General features: G+C 39.2%; 2 protein-coding genes across 2 annotated transcripts; both read right to left on the minus strand.

Moving 5' to 3' along the window:
- Positions 1-69: 69 nt before the first annotated feature.
- Positions 70-7,594, minus strand: reep1 (receptor accessory protein 1). Its single transcript, XM_069661522.1, has 8 exons — positions 7,527-7,594; positions 6,058-6,130; positions 5,868-5,944; positions 5,598-5,718; positions 5,095-5,208; positions 4,530-4,692; positions 3,136-3,398; positions 70-2,206 (listed from the first exon to the last, which is right to left on the minus strand). Exons 1-8 carry the CDS (start codon positions 7,556-7,558, stop codon positions 2,135-2,137), a joined length of 915 nt encoding a protein of 304 aa, XP_069517623.1. The 5' UTR covers positions 7,559-7,594; the 3' UTR covers positions 70-2,134.
- A 1,591-nt stretch (positions 7,595-9,185) lies between these two features.
- chmp3 (charged multivesicular body protein 3) lies at positions 9,186-12,026 on the minus strand. Its single transcript, XM_069661785.1, has 6 exons — positions 11,892-12,026; positions 11,284-11,344; positions 10,791-10,970; positions 10,538-10,659; positions 10,323-10,437; positions 9,186-10,191 (listed from the first exon to the last, which is right to left on the minus strand). The coding sequence occupies exons 1-6, from the start codon at positions 11,934-11,936 to the stop codon at positions 10,052-10,054; spliced, it is 663 nt and encodes a 220-aa protein (XP_069517886.1). The 5' UTR covers positions 11,937-12,026; the 3' UTR covers positions 9,186-10,051.
- Positions 12,027-12,890: the final 864 nt, after the last annotated feature.

Below are 12,890 nucleotides of genomic sequence, written 5' to 3' on the forward strand. Positions count from 1 at the left end.
TATATATGTAATTAAGTCTTATGTCTTATGTTCTTTTAGATGCTCTATTGAAATAAGACAAAAACACAGTGAAAGTTTTGCTTTATATTTAATGGCGATTTTAACAGAAATATTTAACCAACAATAAATTGATTGCCATAACCCACTATGTAATCAATTAATGCTTTTTGATTTATAATTAACAATCATGTAGAATTTTAGTAATGTGGCATTCTGGCCTGCCAGAACAAAATTTCTTAGGATAATTAAGAATGAAGTCAAAGTGGCTAATTCATCAGTAAATTAGACATGTTATTCATATATATGTAAAGCCGACATGTATGTATAGTCTTAACATTTTATATTGTTTCACAAAGCAACCGAAAATGACAAATGAATGGTTTGCCATCTGAAGAGGCCAACAACCTTTCACAAAATAATTTCAGAAATCCAATTTTCATACAAATTAACAACAAACATCATGCAATGATGATTTCATCAGTCTACGCACGAGTATACAAATCAGCTACTTAGCAACACGTTTTTTTCTCTGTTTTATTTTGCATGACTTTTAAAGAAGAGTTTCACCTCCAACACTAACACTGATATAACTAACGCTGACACATAATTCCTCTTTCATTTTTTTCACCATTATCCATTAAAAGGACATTTCATGTGCATAACAAGTGTATCTACAACATCAGAGTGAATGACGTGTAAACAGAACAGTTGTACCTGAGAAGCTTTTGTTACAAACTTCCAATCACCGCTAATGACGCAGATAGTGATGAAAGTTAGAAATCTACTGCAAAAGTTCACCCAGAAACAACCACCACAGTGATACTTTGTGTAAAATGTCGCTATGATTCAGGCTCAGTGAATAAAGGACAGGATGAAACAATATACAGTGTATCACCACGCAATATTAAGTTAGATGTAAGTTTGTAAACCTGCAAACTAATAAAGTCACTTTAATGATTTCAAAAAAAAAAAAAAAAATCAAACAAGCAGGTAGAAGGTAGGATAGTTGGTTTAAGTGTTGCTCAGTAACAGCAGAGTGTCACACAGTGATTTTAAACATGGAGGAAGAGCCATGTTTACACACAGTAAATATTTACTCGTGTTAAATCCCCTCTCTGCTACAGCTGAATGCGACTTATTCCAAATTGGCTTTAAACTGCCAAAGAAATTGTCGAGTAAAGGACAAAGCGTGCGTAAGAACTGAACAGTAGATTGTCAAAAACAGTCTGCTCCACTGAGAAAACCTAGTGACTTTACATGGATCTGTGATGCTAATGCTAACTCTTTAGCACAGAGGAAATAAGCAATGATTATAATGTTTTTGTGATAAAACTAAGCTTCTTGTTTTTTATGATTATTGTTCTCTGTAATATTTGGCCATATCAGAGTACTGAGGGCAGTCGTTTAAGATCCTAAACATAGTGCAAAATGATTGTTTAATGAGAACGTAGCTGTGTTAGAAAGACTTTTGTCACATGTGGAGACTTTTTTTTTACTTTATGTCTTTATTTAAGGCTTAAAAAGAGAGGTAAATAACAGAATATCTTCTGCTGCTACTGTCTAACCTTTCGTTATAACAGGTTGTCTTATCTCAGACTGATTTATTAATACCATGATGTTATAATTAATTAGTGCAGAATTAGCCGTTTCTCCACAGCAGATTGAATAAGGGTAAAAACAGCGACCTTTTCCTTTGATCCTTGGCATTGAACACATTCTCTGAGTGACCGGGTCACTCTAAATGCCAGCTGTAGTTTTCAGTGACAGTACATTCTGTTTTATAAACAGCTGAGTAATGACTGAGAAGACACACATGCAAATGCCTACCCGAACCTGATATACAAAAACAATCAAATCAGAAAGATGAAGTACGCACAAACTGTACATGAATACATATTCAGTAACCCATAAACTCAAAATGTCTATCAGCATGGAGCCCATTCACTCACTGTTCTATCTCTATGTCACAAACCAAATCATGAGCCACAAGCTATATGTTACATATAGAGGGGGTCATCATAGGTCACTTTGGTAATACCTTATCCCAAAGCAAGGCTGCTTCAGTCGTGTAGCTTTTGGCCATTCAGTGTTTTCACTTCTTGCAGCAAAGGCAGCTGGAGTCTTTAGGACAGTTTCACATGGCTTCATTGTTCGAGGAAAGAGCACTCCGGGATCTCGTGAGAGGCCTTAGGACCCTAAGAGGTGGCTAGAAGGGAGGATAGATGAAGATAAAACAGAGAGGAAGATGGAGTTTAGTCAGCTAATAAGCCACGATGAGTTGCACGGTATTTAAAGGATGTGGTGGCTGTTATTTTTTATTTTGTCAACAAATGCCAAGGTAAGATGAAAACTAGAAAGTCTAAGTCCAAAAATGTCATTTCCTAAAACAGCTGGGCACTGTAGTTTTTTTGCAAGATTGCTAAAATATGCGGGAAAAATTTTTTTAGGGACTATTTTCAGCTGCGGATAGATACATAAGTTCCTCTTTTAATTCTTTAAAGCAGCAGGGATTGAGTTAAATAAAGTGCCCATATTCAATCTAATGAAGGACCATGTGAGCTGGTGCAATAGTGGGTCTTAAATAGTTGTTTCGGTGCTTCATGGGATTTGTTGACAATAAAAAAAAGAAAGAATATCTCAGACGTTATTCTTTAAAGAGTTTCACTTCATTCTGTTGGGCATCACCATGCCAAACAAACTGATATTATGTAAATGTATTCATGAGTACCCAGGGAATTATTATGCAGAATCATTCCCGAAAACATTATATTAAAAGCAGATGTTATTGTCAGGAGTGAATTAAACACTGGGAGACAATCCAAGTCAATATATCAGCCATGTTTGGACGTCTCCCATGCCACATTTCCAAACACGTGAGCAGCTGCAAACATACATAAAAGCAAGATCATACGTTCATCCGCGCTAAAAATAAATCCACTTAAGTTAATACATGATTCAGCTTCATCCGTGCAGAAATCCTATTAGAAGCCAGACTCTCCACAGTTGCAGAACATCTGAACCATAATGATTTAAGTACACAGCAGTGGAAATTAGTTAGGGTGAGTAGATCACCACTCTCAGGGGGCAGTTAGAGTCAGGCAGCAGCTGAGCAGCCACGTGGATGAGGTGGTGTACCTCCGGAGCCTTCCTCTTAATCAGCCTGAGCTGTGGAGAGCTTGATGCCGCATGCACTCCTCTCCCCACCTCCTCAGGCTGCTCCGGAGCTGGAGGAGAGGGAGGCGGAGAGGGCGTGGAGGGCGGAGTGGACTGTGGTGTCGGAGAGAGTGTAATGGGCGCGGATTCAGACTCAGAAGGTGAAGTGGTCTGGGACAGCGAGCCCTTGGAGTCCCATGGGTCGAGCCCCAACACCTCATAGTCGGTCATGTCAAAATCCTTTTCTGTACCGTGAAAAAAAAGTCGAAGGAAGGGATGAACAAAGAGTAAATCCTGTCTCCGGTCTACGAAAATGGAAACCAAATACTTTTTGTTATGTATTTGTATAGTGGGATCTGATTGTGGCCTGCAGGGATTATAAAAGTTCTTATCATAATGCATTACCGTTCTGCAGACCACAAAGCAGAGGAAGTTATTATAAGCTGGAACCGATTTGTTACAGCACTAACATCATCTGTTCTTCTGCTTGATTACGTCCGTTTGCTATGTTATGTAATACAATGTCAGCAGAAAACCAAAGTATATCTCAAAAGGAGTTGGTGATATCATATATTTTTCATATTGTCAACAAATCCCTTGAAAAAAAAAAACAGTGTCATAAATATTTTGAACAACAAATGTATATTAATCCGCAGCTGGAAATAGTCCCTGATAAATGCAATGTATACACGTGTGTTAATGAATGTTGTGCCCAACGAGCTGGGGCTGTGCCACATTATAGACAGGGTGTGGCAGTTGTGAAGTATTCAGAGACAGACTGAAATAAGTAAGTTTTGGTCTGTTAATAGGATTTGTTGACAACAAGAAAAATAAAGAACGAGGCCAGACCTTTAAGTTATCCCTTGTTTGATAAGATGGTAGTTGCGCCATAACTGTGCAGATGTTTCACGCCAATTAGTCAGTCGTGTCTAAATTTACCTACAAAGAAATAATTATCAGCTGAGAATTAAAAAAAGACACACGATCCAGATCAAAACAAACAACAACTGTTTCCACATGATGTTACACTAGGAACAAATCCCCCCAGCTACATGTGAGTTATATCACAGGATGGTTCGCCTGGCAGCCCTTTGAGGCCCGACCTGCTCCAAACAGGAAGGCAGGACTGAGGTTAGGGGGCCGCTCAGGAAAACAGAGGTATGGAACAATATCTGTCAGCTCATACAAGCTTGAACAGGAAGAGAGAAATCGACATTATAATCTGTTACACACAAACCAGGCACTGCTGATGGATTATAATGGCACTGTTATGCTGAAGTTCACATAGGAACAGGCGTTATGATACACATTTTAATCAAAACAGATCTATTCTTATTGGTTTTTATCTCGCTTAAGCTGGCTGCATATGTGCTCACCCTTGTTATAGCTCTCTGATTTGCTGCGCATCATAGTTCTGGTCCGATGCTGTGCTGCTGCAGGCTGCTTTGGGCCGGGGGCGGTGTTGACGGGGTCTTCCTGATAGGAAGCCAGATCCTGCATGCTGAAACTCCTCAGTCTGTCTGATAGGACCCCTTGGCTCTAGAACGGATAACAACGGGCATTCAATTTAATGCCAGCAGCAATGTGCAATGCAAATTTAAACCTTTTTTACTTTCAGACAACCTAGAATTTTAATTATAAACCTCCAAACCTGTTATGTAATCGTTTTTATATAACTGTAGTTTATAATAAACTTGATGTCAGTGTAAATGAGGCGTCGCCTCTCGACGATCTCTAAATATAAATCTCAGTATCAATGTATAAATAAAGGTTGATCGATCTTTCGGTGCAAAAGGCTATTGGATCTTTTACATTCCCAGAAACATTCGAAAGGCCGACATGTTTTTGTGACTAGCATACAACACAGCAGGCCCCTCTCTCCTCTCAGCCTCTACTGTACCCCAGGGTCAAAACAAAACAAATGTCCACGGTCTGCATTACCTTTGTTGCTGCCATGACTGCAGCGGTGGCAGCAACATTCAACCCTTTCCTCCCAAAATGCACCAGTGTGTCATAGCTTTTGTCCTTCGCTTGGCAGATATACTCGTCAATGTCCTGAAACAAAAACAAAAATAACACATAAACATTGTGTTTTAATGTAAAACTCATTTATGCATCATGTGGACGGCTTGTTCTTTTATTTCTCATGACTGCAGCGTCTGTTATTGTCCTCACCAAACCCACTTATGTGTTGTCAGACAGAGGAAAGGGAAAGGAGGAATGGAGGAACACCATGACATTTCCTGTCTCCTCTCCTGCAAACACGTCTTTAACAGCTAAAGTGGAAAAGTGAATTGGCACAAAGGCTCTTTTGTTCTCTAGATAGCAACGAAGCTAAAATTCTATTAGTCACAAAACCACCAATACAACTCAGACTGAATATTTTCATTTGAACTGCGGCAGCAGGAGTAAAAGGAAGATGCAACAAAGGAGCGGCTTTTAACCTTTTCTTTTGAGGAAAGCGTAGGATGAACAAACTTCCTGTAGAGCACACTGGAGCCTTTAGTGTAAGGGGAGAGCAGCCACACCACAAAGGCTATCTTCAGTTCATAGTAGAAAGGAAGCCTGCGAGGAAGACATTAAATGATGGACTTAGTACAACAAAGAGAAATGCTTTATGTATCAGTGACACAATTTGTAATGTGATATGACAGTCAGGAGTTTTATAAGGAGGGGCTGTAGATGATTAACATAGAATACATGAGGTCACTTACCAACAAAGAAACATATCTGTAAACACTTCCACAGCAGTGAATAGAGCAAATATTATCCAGTACATCATCCATTTCACCTGAAATGTAATAAAGACAGTGAGAGATATTTAAAGATATTATAGAGTCACATTTATGAAGATGATGATGCCTGAGATCGTTTCACACCTAAAAATAACAATGATATACTCACGTATTCCTTCACATCTTTCGACTTCACAGCTTTATAAGATGAGTACGCGGGATAGAGAGTACCAAACACAAGTCTAGAAGAGACAAAATGTGCTTATTAGCTCCAAAGACAAACTACGTCTCACTGCAGTCAAACATAAAAACATAAAATCAAGACATCAAGGGTCAATATGTTCTCAAATCATGCTCTTGATTTCTGCCCATGAGCCGTCTGAGCTGCAGCCAACACAAATAGCTTGTGGCAGGTTGTCAGGTAACATCAAGGTAAATCAAAAAAGGTGCAACAGCCTTCCCCCTCCAGACAGAATAAAAACAACCAAGATTTTCCCCTTAAACAACCTGTCCAATGTGCTAAACTTCCACACCAGCTAAAATTAGCTTTAGCTTCTTTACATTTCTGTTGTGTGTGTGTGTGTGTGTGTACACCTGTGCTGCTGGCTGGGTGTCCGGACAGAGTCAGGGCCCTGTTGCAAGTGCTACAGCTAGGCAACAGCTGTGAGTGCGACCTGATCGAATTACTGACCCACATCATGTTGCACCTTTAACTGTGCTCCAACAGAAACACAAGGACACTAAAAATATCGTGTGTGGAGAAGAAGCCAAACCCTTCAGTTACAGATTAGACCCGTTTAACCGTTTTCTGATTAGCTATTGCTGTAACAGTCCCAGCTATGCAACAAGATCTTGTATCTAATTTTAATTGGCTCACTATTTTGAGGTTGGGCCTGCTGTTGGTACACTCCACACGGTCTGCAATGGCGCTGATTCATACTTTGTGCATGTAAAAATAGCCATACGTTACAGTAGTAAATGTCGCCCTATTGTTAAATCTCATTGAAATTCCCAGCTATAAATGAATACATGAATACATGTCTTATTACATGGCTGACTCGTGCATTGTAACCCGAGAAGGCTGACCCATCCCTTTTGTTTTTTCTCAATCTGGGACATCAACAGAGCATATAGCTCCTCTCACAGACCGCTCCTCTTGTTCTGTTACCTCGCCTCACTGTGACATTTAGGCTTGTAGCAATAAAAGACGCCACTGATTCTTGAAACTGACTCATATGATAATTTCAGGGAAGATAATATATTATTCACCCAGTCACGTCACCTCTTTGTCTGTAATAAAAAAGCCACTTGATAAACACAAAGAGTGCCAGGCTACTGAGCGCTGTTCAGACACACAGCAGGTCCATACAGGCCTTACTCAGCGTTTCTGCTTTAATGGCAAAGTGCACTCCTGTGGAATTCACACTGTTTTTCGCAAATTAATAGCCCGACATCTGCTCTCCCTCAACACTGACGTCTGTGTTTGATCCAATTTCAGACAAATTGCGGGGGCATGTAAAGCGCACCGCTCCTGCGCCGTCAATGAGCGTCTCAAATGCACTCAATAACCATGAACCGCTATTTACCGTAATTCTACCTGTCACAGAACATACGGAAAGAAATAATAAAATTACTTACACCACAAGTCTAGAGATGATCCAGGAGACCATTGCGCTGCAAAGGCGACAGGACGCGCTGTCTGCGGGGAGGAGTTTCCTCCGGTAGATGACAGGCGCGTCCAGGCGGCAGCGTGTGGACGCACACAGGCGGCAACGTGATGCAGGATAAACAGCGCGCGGGTATGACTCTTATCCATAGATGGCAGTGTTGCGTTGCACAGGCAAAACAGATACACTGCATGCAGAGGGGGTAAAAAACAGTCCTCCTGGCTCAATGTGTGTTTACATGTAATGAGATTGCATGCTTGGCCTGATTAACAAAGGGGACTTCATATTTTTTGCTGAACCCATTTTGCAGTGAGTATGTCGCCCCCAAGGTTACATTTAGCACAGACCATACCTGGAAGCATTATTATTTGCTCCAAATATCCAGAGACTAACCAGCACTGCAAATGTTCCTGGCCCAAGGTTTCATGACTGTGTCACAACTTTCGTTAGAAACACCCACCATGTGAATTAAGGACAGAAATCGACCATGTTTAAACATCAGGGAACTATCTACTTCTTAAGATTATTGTTGTATATAAAATAGTTAAAAGAAATGTCTCTGACAACACTCTAAAACCGAAGTGACTCAGCTCAGATTGATTTGTTTTCCAACCACCAGTATGATACCCTGTAATATACAGGTACCAATGATTGAAAAAAACACAAAGAACCTCTGAACCTTGATGTTGACACTGTACCAATGTATTCAAGCAGAGGGCTTCAATCACAGTTTAAGGTTAATCTGGGGCTTTTGGGACCCTTGCATAGTTGCCTTCTTCACCTTGTTGGTTAACCATCCTTGATTATATGTCAAATAATGTTGGAGACTGAAATTATCGTTAAAAAATGATTCTATGCATTTTGGTGATTGGAAACAAATTGCAAGTTAATTTATGTTCATGCATCTGTATCTTATACCACTGAACATGTTTACATTAAATGTACATGTTTTAGCTTCAATAGCTGAGCTAAGTCTCTATTGCAGAATCTACCAACTGCGGGATGGTGCACATATTGACAAAAGGGATTTTCCCTTGGCTTTCTAAAACTCTTGTCGCCAAACCTGCTTCATTAGTGTTTCACTCCTTTTGCTTTGACCTGGCCTACATACTGAAATCAAAGAACAAAGGCAAGGTTGAGTTACAGTCCAGCAAAAGCTACTCAGAGAGGGCTGTGGCTGGTAGAAATCTAATCCTTTTGTCCATTTTGAAGCGAAGGAGGGGCTTCAAAAGACAAGGCAGGACAGGAAAAAGGCATAAAATACAGCTCCAAAACCTTAACAATTCTTCTGTCTCTGAATAAAGTGAACCCTACATACTATGGACATCATGCATTTCTACTGCCATCATCCAATTTTTAAGATAATCGTAAAAAGGCTGCAAGTGCACGTGACATACTTCCCTAGTCATACTGAGTCAAGCAGCAGTCCCTGTCATTTAACTCTTTAGTGTTCAAAGAGTTTGGTTTCAGAAATGTTGCGGTAACTGTTTTATCTGTTAGACCGTACAGGTCAGTGTCTGACCTGCTGACAAGGCAAAGAGTATTTCAGATCAGAATAAGTCTAAAGAGTTCATTGTGATGTTAAAGGGATATATGTGATCATGCTGAGAGCGGAAAGAAGTGTAACACATTCTTCTTATTGGCAACCGTTGTTCTTAAAAGTTTATTTCCTTATTTTGTCCCCATTCACATAGAAAAATTATACACACAATACTTCCACAATACATAAGTTCTGCACTAACCGACCTTATTCCTCTGCATCCTCCTGCTGAGAAGGAACGTAATTGTGACACAAAGTCAAACATTTAACAAGCTAAATGTTAATGCAAAAAAAGTGGGTTAGGATAGTATGCGTGCATTTTTCTTATGGGTGTATGACCACATGTAGAACAGACACATTCTGACCGTACAGAAAATTAACTATCAAAAGAGAAATCCACCCATCAGCTCTAGTGTTTGAGATAATGTAGGCTGGTTACCAGTAAATAGAATAGCGGTTGCTTATAAAATGCATCCTAACAGATAATAAAGGCTAATTAGTGATCTAGGATTAAGTGAAGGATGGACTCCATCAACAGTTATTAATCATTTTTTGGATCATAAATACCCAAGTAGCTCCACCACCAGCCCAAACTTTAGGACAGAAGAACATGGTGAAGCACTATAGGCACAGCAGGCTTTTCATACTTACATTATATACACTTTCTTTACCTTCTGTTTGACTTTGGATAATAAAGACTTACCTAGGGTCACCCTAGATAATAAAAGACAAAAAGCAAAAACACCTTTCCTTCTGGCTGAGTAAACATCACATTCTATAAAAAAACTTTTTAAAGACATTAACTGTCAAAGCACGATGTTAACCCCAAATGATTATGAAATAATATTTAGAATATGAAGCAGAGAGGATGCTCAGTACTGTAAAACCTGCACCAAAATTGTCTCTGTCCTTCTCGGAGTGACAAACTGACTTTGACAGAACAGTGGCAGTTCACCTTAGCTCCTCAGAGCTGCCAATCTCGACTGCATCTCTTCAATGTCCTCCTCCGACTCCTCATCTGAAGCTGCAGTGGCTCCAGGGGGCTCCATTTCGGGCAGGGCGTCTGTGACTTTACTCGGTGCTTTGCCAAGGGCACCTAACAAAGCAAAAAACAGAACAATGAAACAGAGCTTTGGTAATATTCATTTGTGGTAAAACTTCAGACACCACAACCTTCCGACAAAAGAGGGATGGTTTATTGTATTGAAATTGAACAAATCTCTTCACCTGCTGTGATCTCAAAGAGAATCTTGTCAACTTCCTCCTCTGCTGCTTCCTCCATGTCCTCTCCATCCTCCATGCTCTCAAATGTGTCTTCCAGCATTTCCTCAATAATGCCAGCCTGAAAGATGTGTACGTGTACATGAGTCAGCCGCCATGTTCCACTTCTTGCAGGAATCTTATTCGAAGTAAATCTATTCATGTTGGACACAGCTACTGACCTTCATCATTTCCTTTGATAGGTCCCTCATGGTGGCCTGGATCTCTGGGATTTTGATCAGGTTCTGCATGGCTTTCATCACTTCTGTGCTCTTCTGCAGGGACCCGGCTACACGCACTACAGCTAAAAACACACAGATACATTCCCTTCACTGACAGTACAGAAAATAACATTAAGCTCTACGATAAATAATCAAACTCTTCAACTAACGTTAATAAAGAACTTAACATTAAAATAGCATGACCCAAACTCACCCAGCTGATTGTTCATGCTGAGTACCACAGAGTTCATTTGGGCTTTGGATGCATAAAGTTTCGTGATAGCTCGTTTTGACTGAATCATCTCCTTTGCGAGAACCACACACACATCCTTCTGGCCCTTTTTGGCAGCATCTTTGATGGATCTTTTGACTTTTTCTTGTTCTCTTTGAATATCTGAAACAAAAGGACATGCATTTACATAAAATAGAAACACTAATAAAATCTCTACAGTGTGCGCATTTATGTAAAAAATAAACAAATTATACAACACACAAATTTACCATCTTAATGAGTCATTGCTTTGAGTTTAAAGTCCTTCAGTCTTTAATAGTACCAATGAGGTCACTCAGCACTTATAACAACAAATCAATGTTATGCTTTTAGACAGTTCGAAATGACAGACTAATCATAGAAATACCTATAAATAAAACAACTATATCTTAGAATTTTTTAGAAAGTGTATAATGTAATAATGGCTGTATCTTACCTCTAATTTGTCTGTCAATCATTCTCATTTCCTTCTTGATTTTTTTCGACCACTCACTGATCTGAAATGAAAGACATGATGATTGATATGCTGTAAAAGTTGCTTTAAATGTTAAAGTATCGTGGCGATATCATTTTAACACACCGTTATGTTTAACATTACAACAAAACAATAACTTTTAAGAGCTAACGCTCATCTGGACAGACCATAATAACGGCTAAAGCCAACACAATCAGGGTTTGTTTACACTGAAGCGACTGACAGCAGACTAGTGTTAGCTTGTGTGCTAACAAGCTAGCTCATAGTTAAAATAACAAGATTGGCTGGTTGGATTATGAGGCATGTTAATAAACATATAACTCTACATACGGCACAAACAATACAGGCTAACGTCGGATACTATTACAGAGACTGTTGGGTCGTTTATAAATAGACTAACGTCTGCCTGTCAGTTAGCAAAAAGTAGCAACAGATTGGACGAACTAACGCTAAGCATAGTTAAATGGAAAGCTAGCGTTAGCGGGGTTAGCTAAAGTCGCTGTCGTGTTTTTTCAAACTACAGACAAAGCTCTCAACGACATCCCTCGTCTTCAACACACAGTACTTACCAGCTCCTTTGCTGGTTTATCCGGTGTTCTTCCGAACAGGCCCATTTTTGCTACCGAGTTATATGCCAAGCTAACCTACCTGACTAAAACTGTCTGGCTAGCTCAGCTTGTTCAACTAGCACTTCCTGTTCTCGCTCAGGCCCCTCCGGCTCAGTACCAACATGAAGCAACATTCAGTCCAACTGGTCCTCATTCAAGGAAACAAGAACAAGTGGACAAGTAAAATTGAAATCGAACCAGCCACGCAACCAATCGCATAGATACGCAGGATGCATTTATGCCCAGCCAAAACTTAAATTAAACTTGTCAGTTATTACATTCTTACAAGTAAGAATGCAATTTTAAGATATGTATAAAAATAAAACACAATTAATACATACTTTTTGACAATTAAGAAAATGAAAGTGTAAAATGAATGTATTAAAGTAGAGTGTATTGTAATATTGTATATTGTGACAGATTAGGAATAATCAAGACCTTTAAAAGCCTGGTTGTGGACTAAAAACAAGATGAATACTTTAACCTTTAGGCAGTCAACCAATTACATTTTCAAAAGACTCGAGGGTATATTTGTTTCTACTGCAACTCTTTAAAAGTTTTAGGTATTGTGTACTTAGAAAGGAATAAACAAAGGGCATTTTCTAACTCATCAAATATGCTGTAGCCTTAACATTCAAGTTTTTTATTTTTTATTTCTGTTTTAAGCTCAAAAGTGAAATATAAGACTGTAACTATGGTTCAAAAAGCCAAACCATTTCTGATACTTCTAATTTTCTAAAAACAGACATAAAAAAGTCAGCAGGTCGGTGGTGATAAGTAAAAAACAATAACCAAGTACTTAAAAACTGCAAGTTTCAGATATACTTCACTACAGTAATTCTGTTGAATGCTACTTTCTGCTTTTATATTGCATCATTTATCTGATGGTTTCTGATCAAATCTTTTAACTAATTGTTAGAGAATGAAACTAGGCAATTTATTAGTCTTACCTCAAACCAG

The sequence above is a fragment of the Semicossyphus pulcher genome, unplaced genomic scaffold, assembly GCF_022749685.1.
Source record: "Semicossyphus pulcher isolate SPU_LCO1_2020_fin unplaced genomic scaffold, fSemPul1.0.p SCAF_14, whole genome shotgun sequence".
NCBI lineage: Eukaryota > Metazoa > Chordata > Actinopteri > Labriformes > Labridae > Semicossyphus > Semicossyphus pulcher.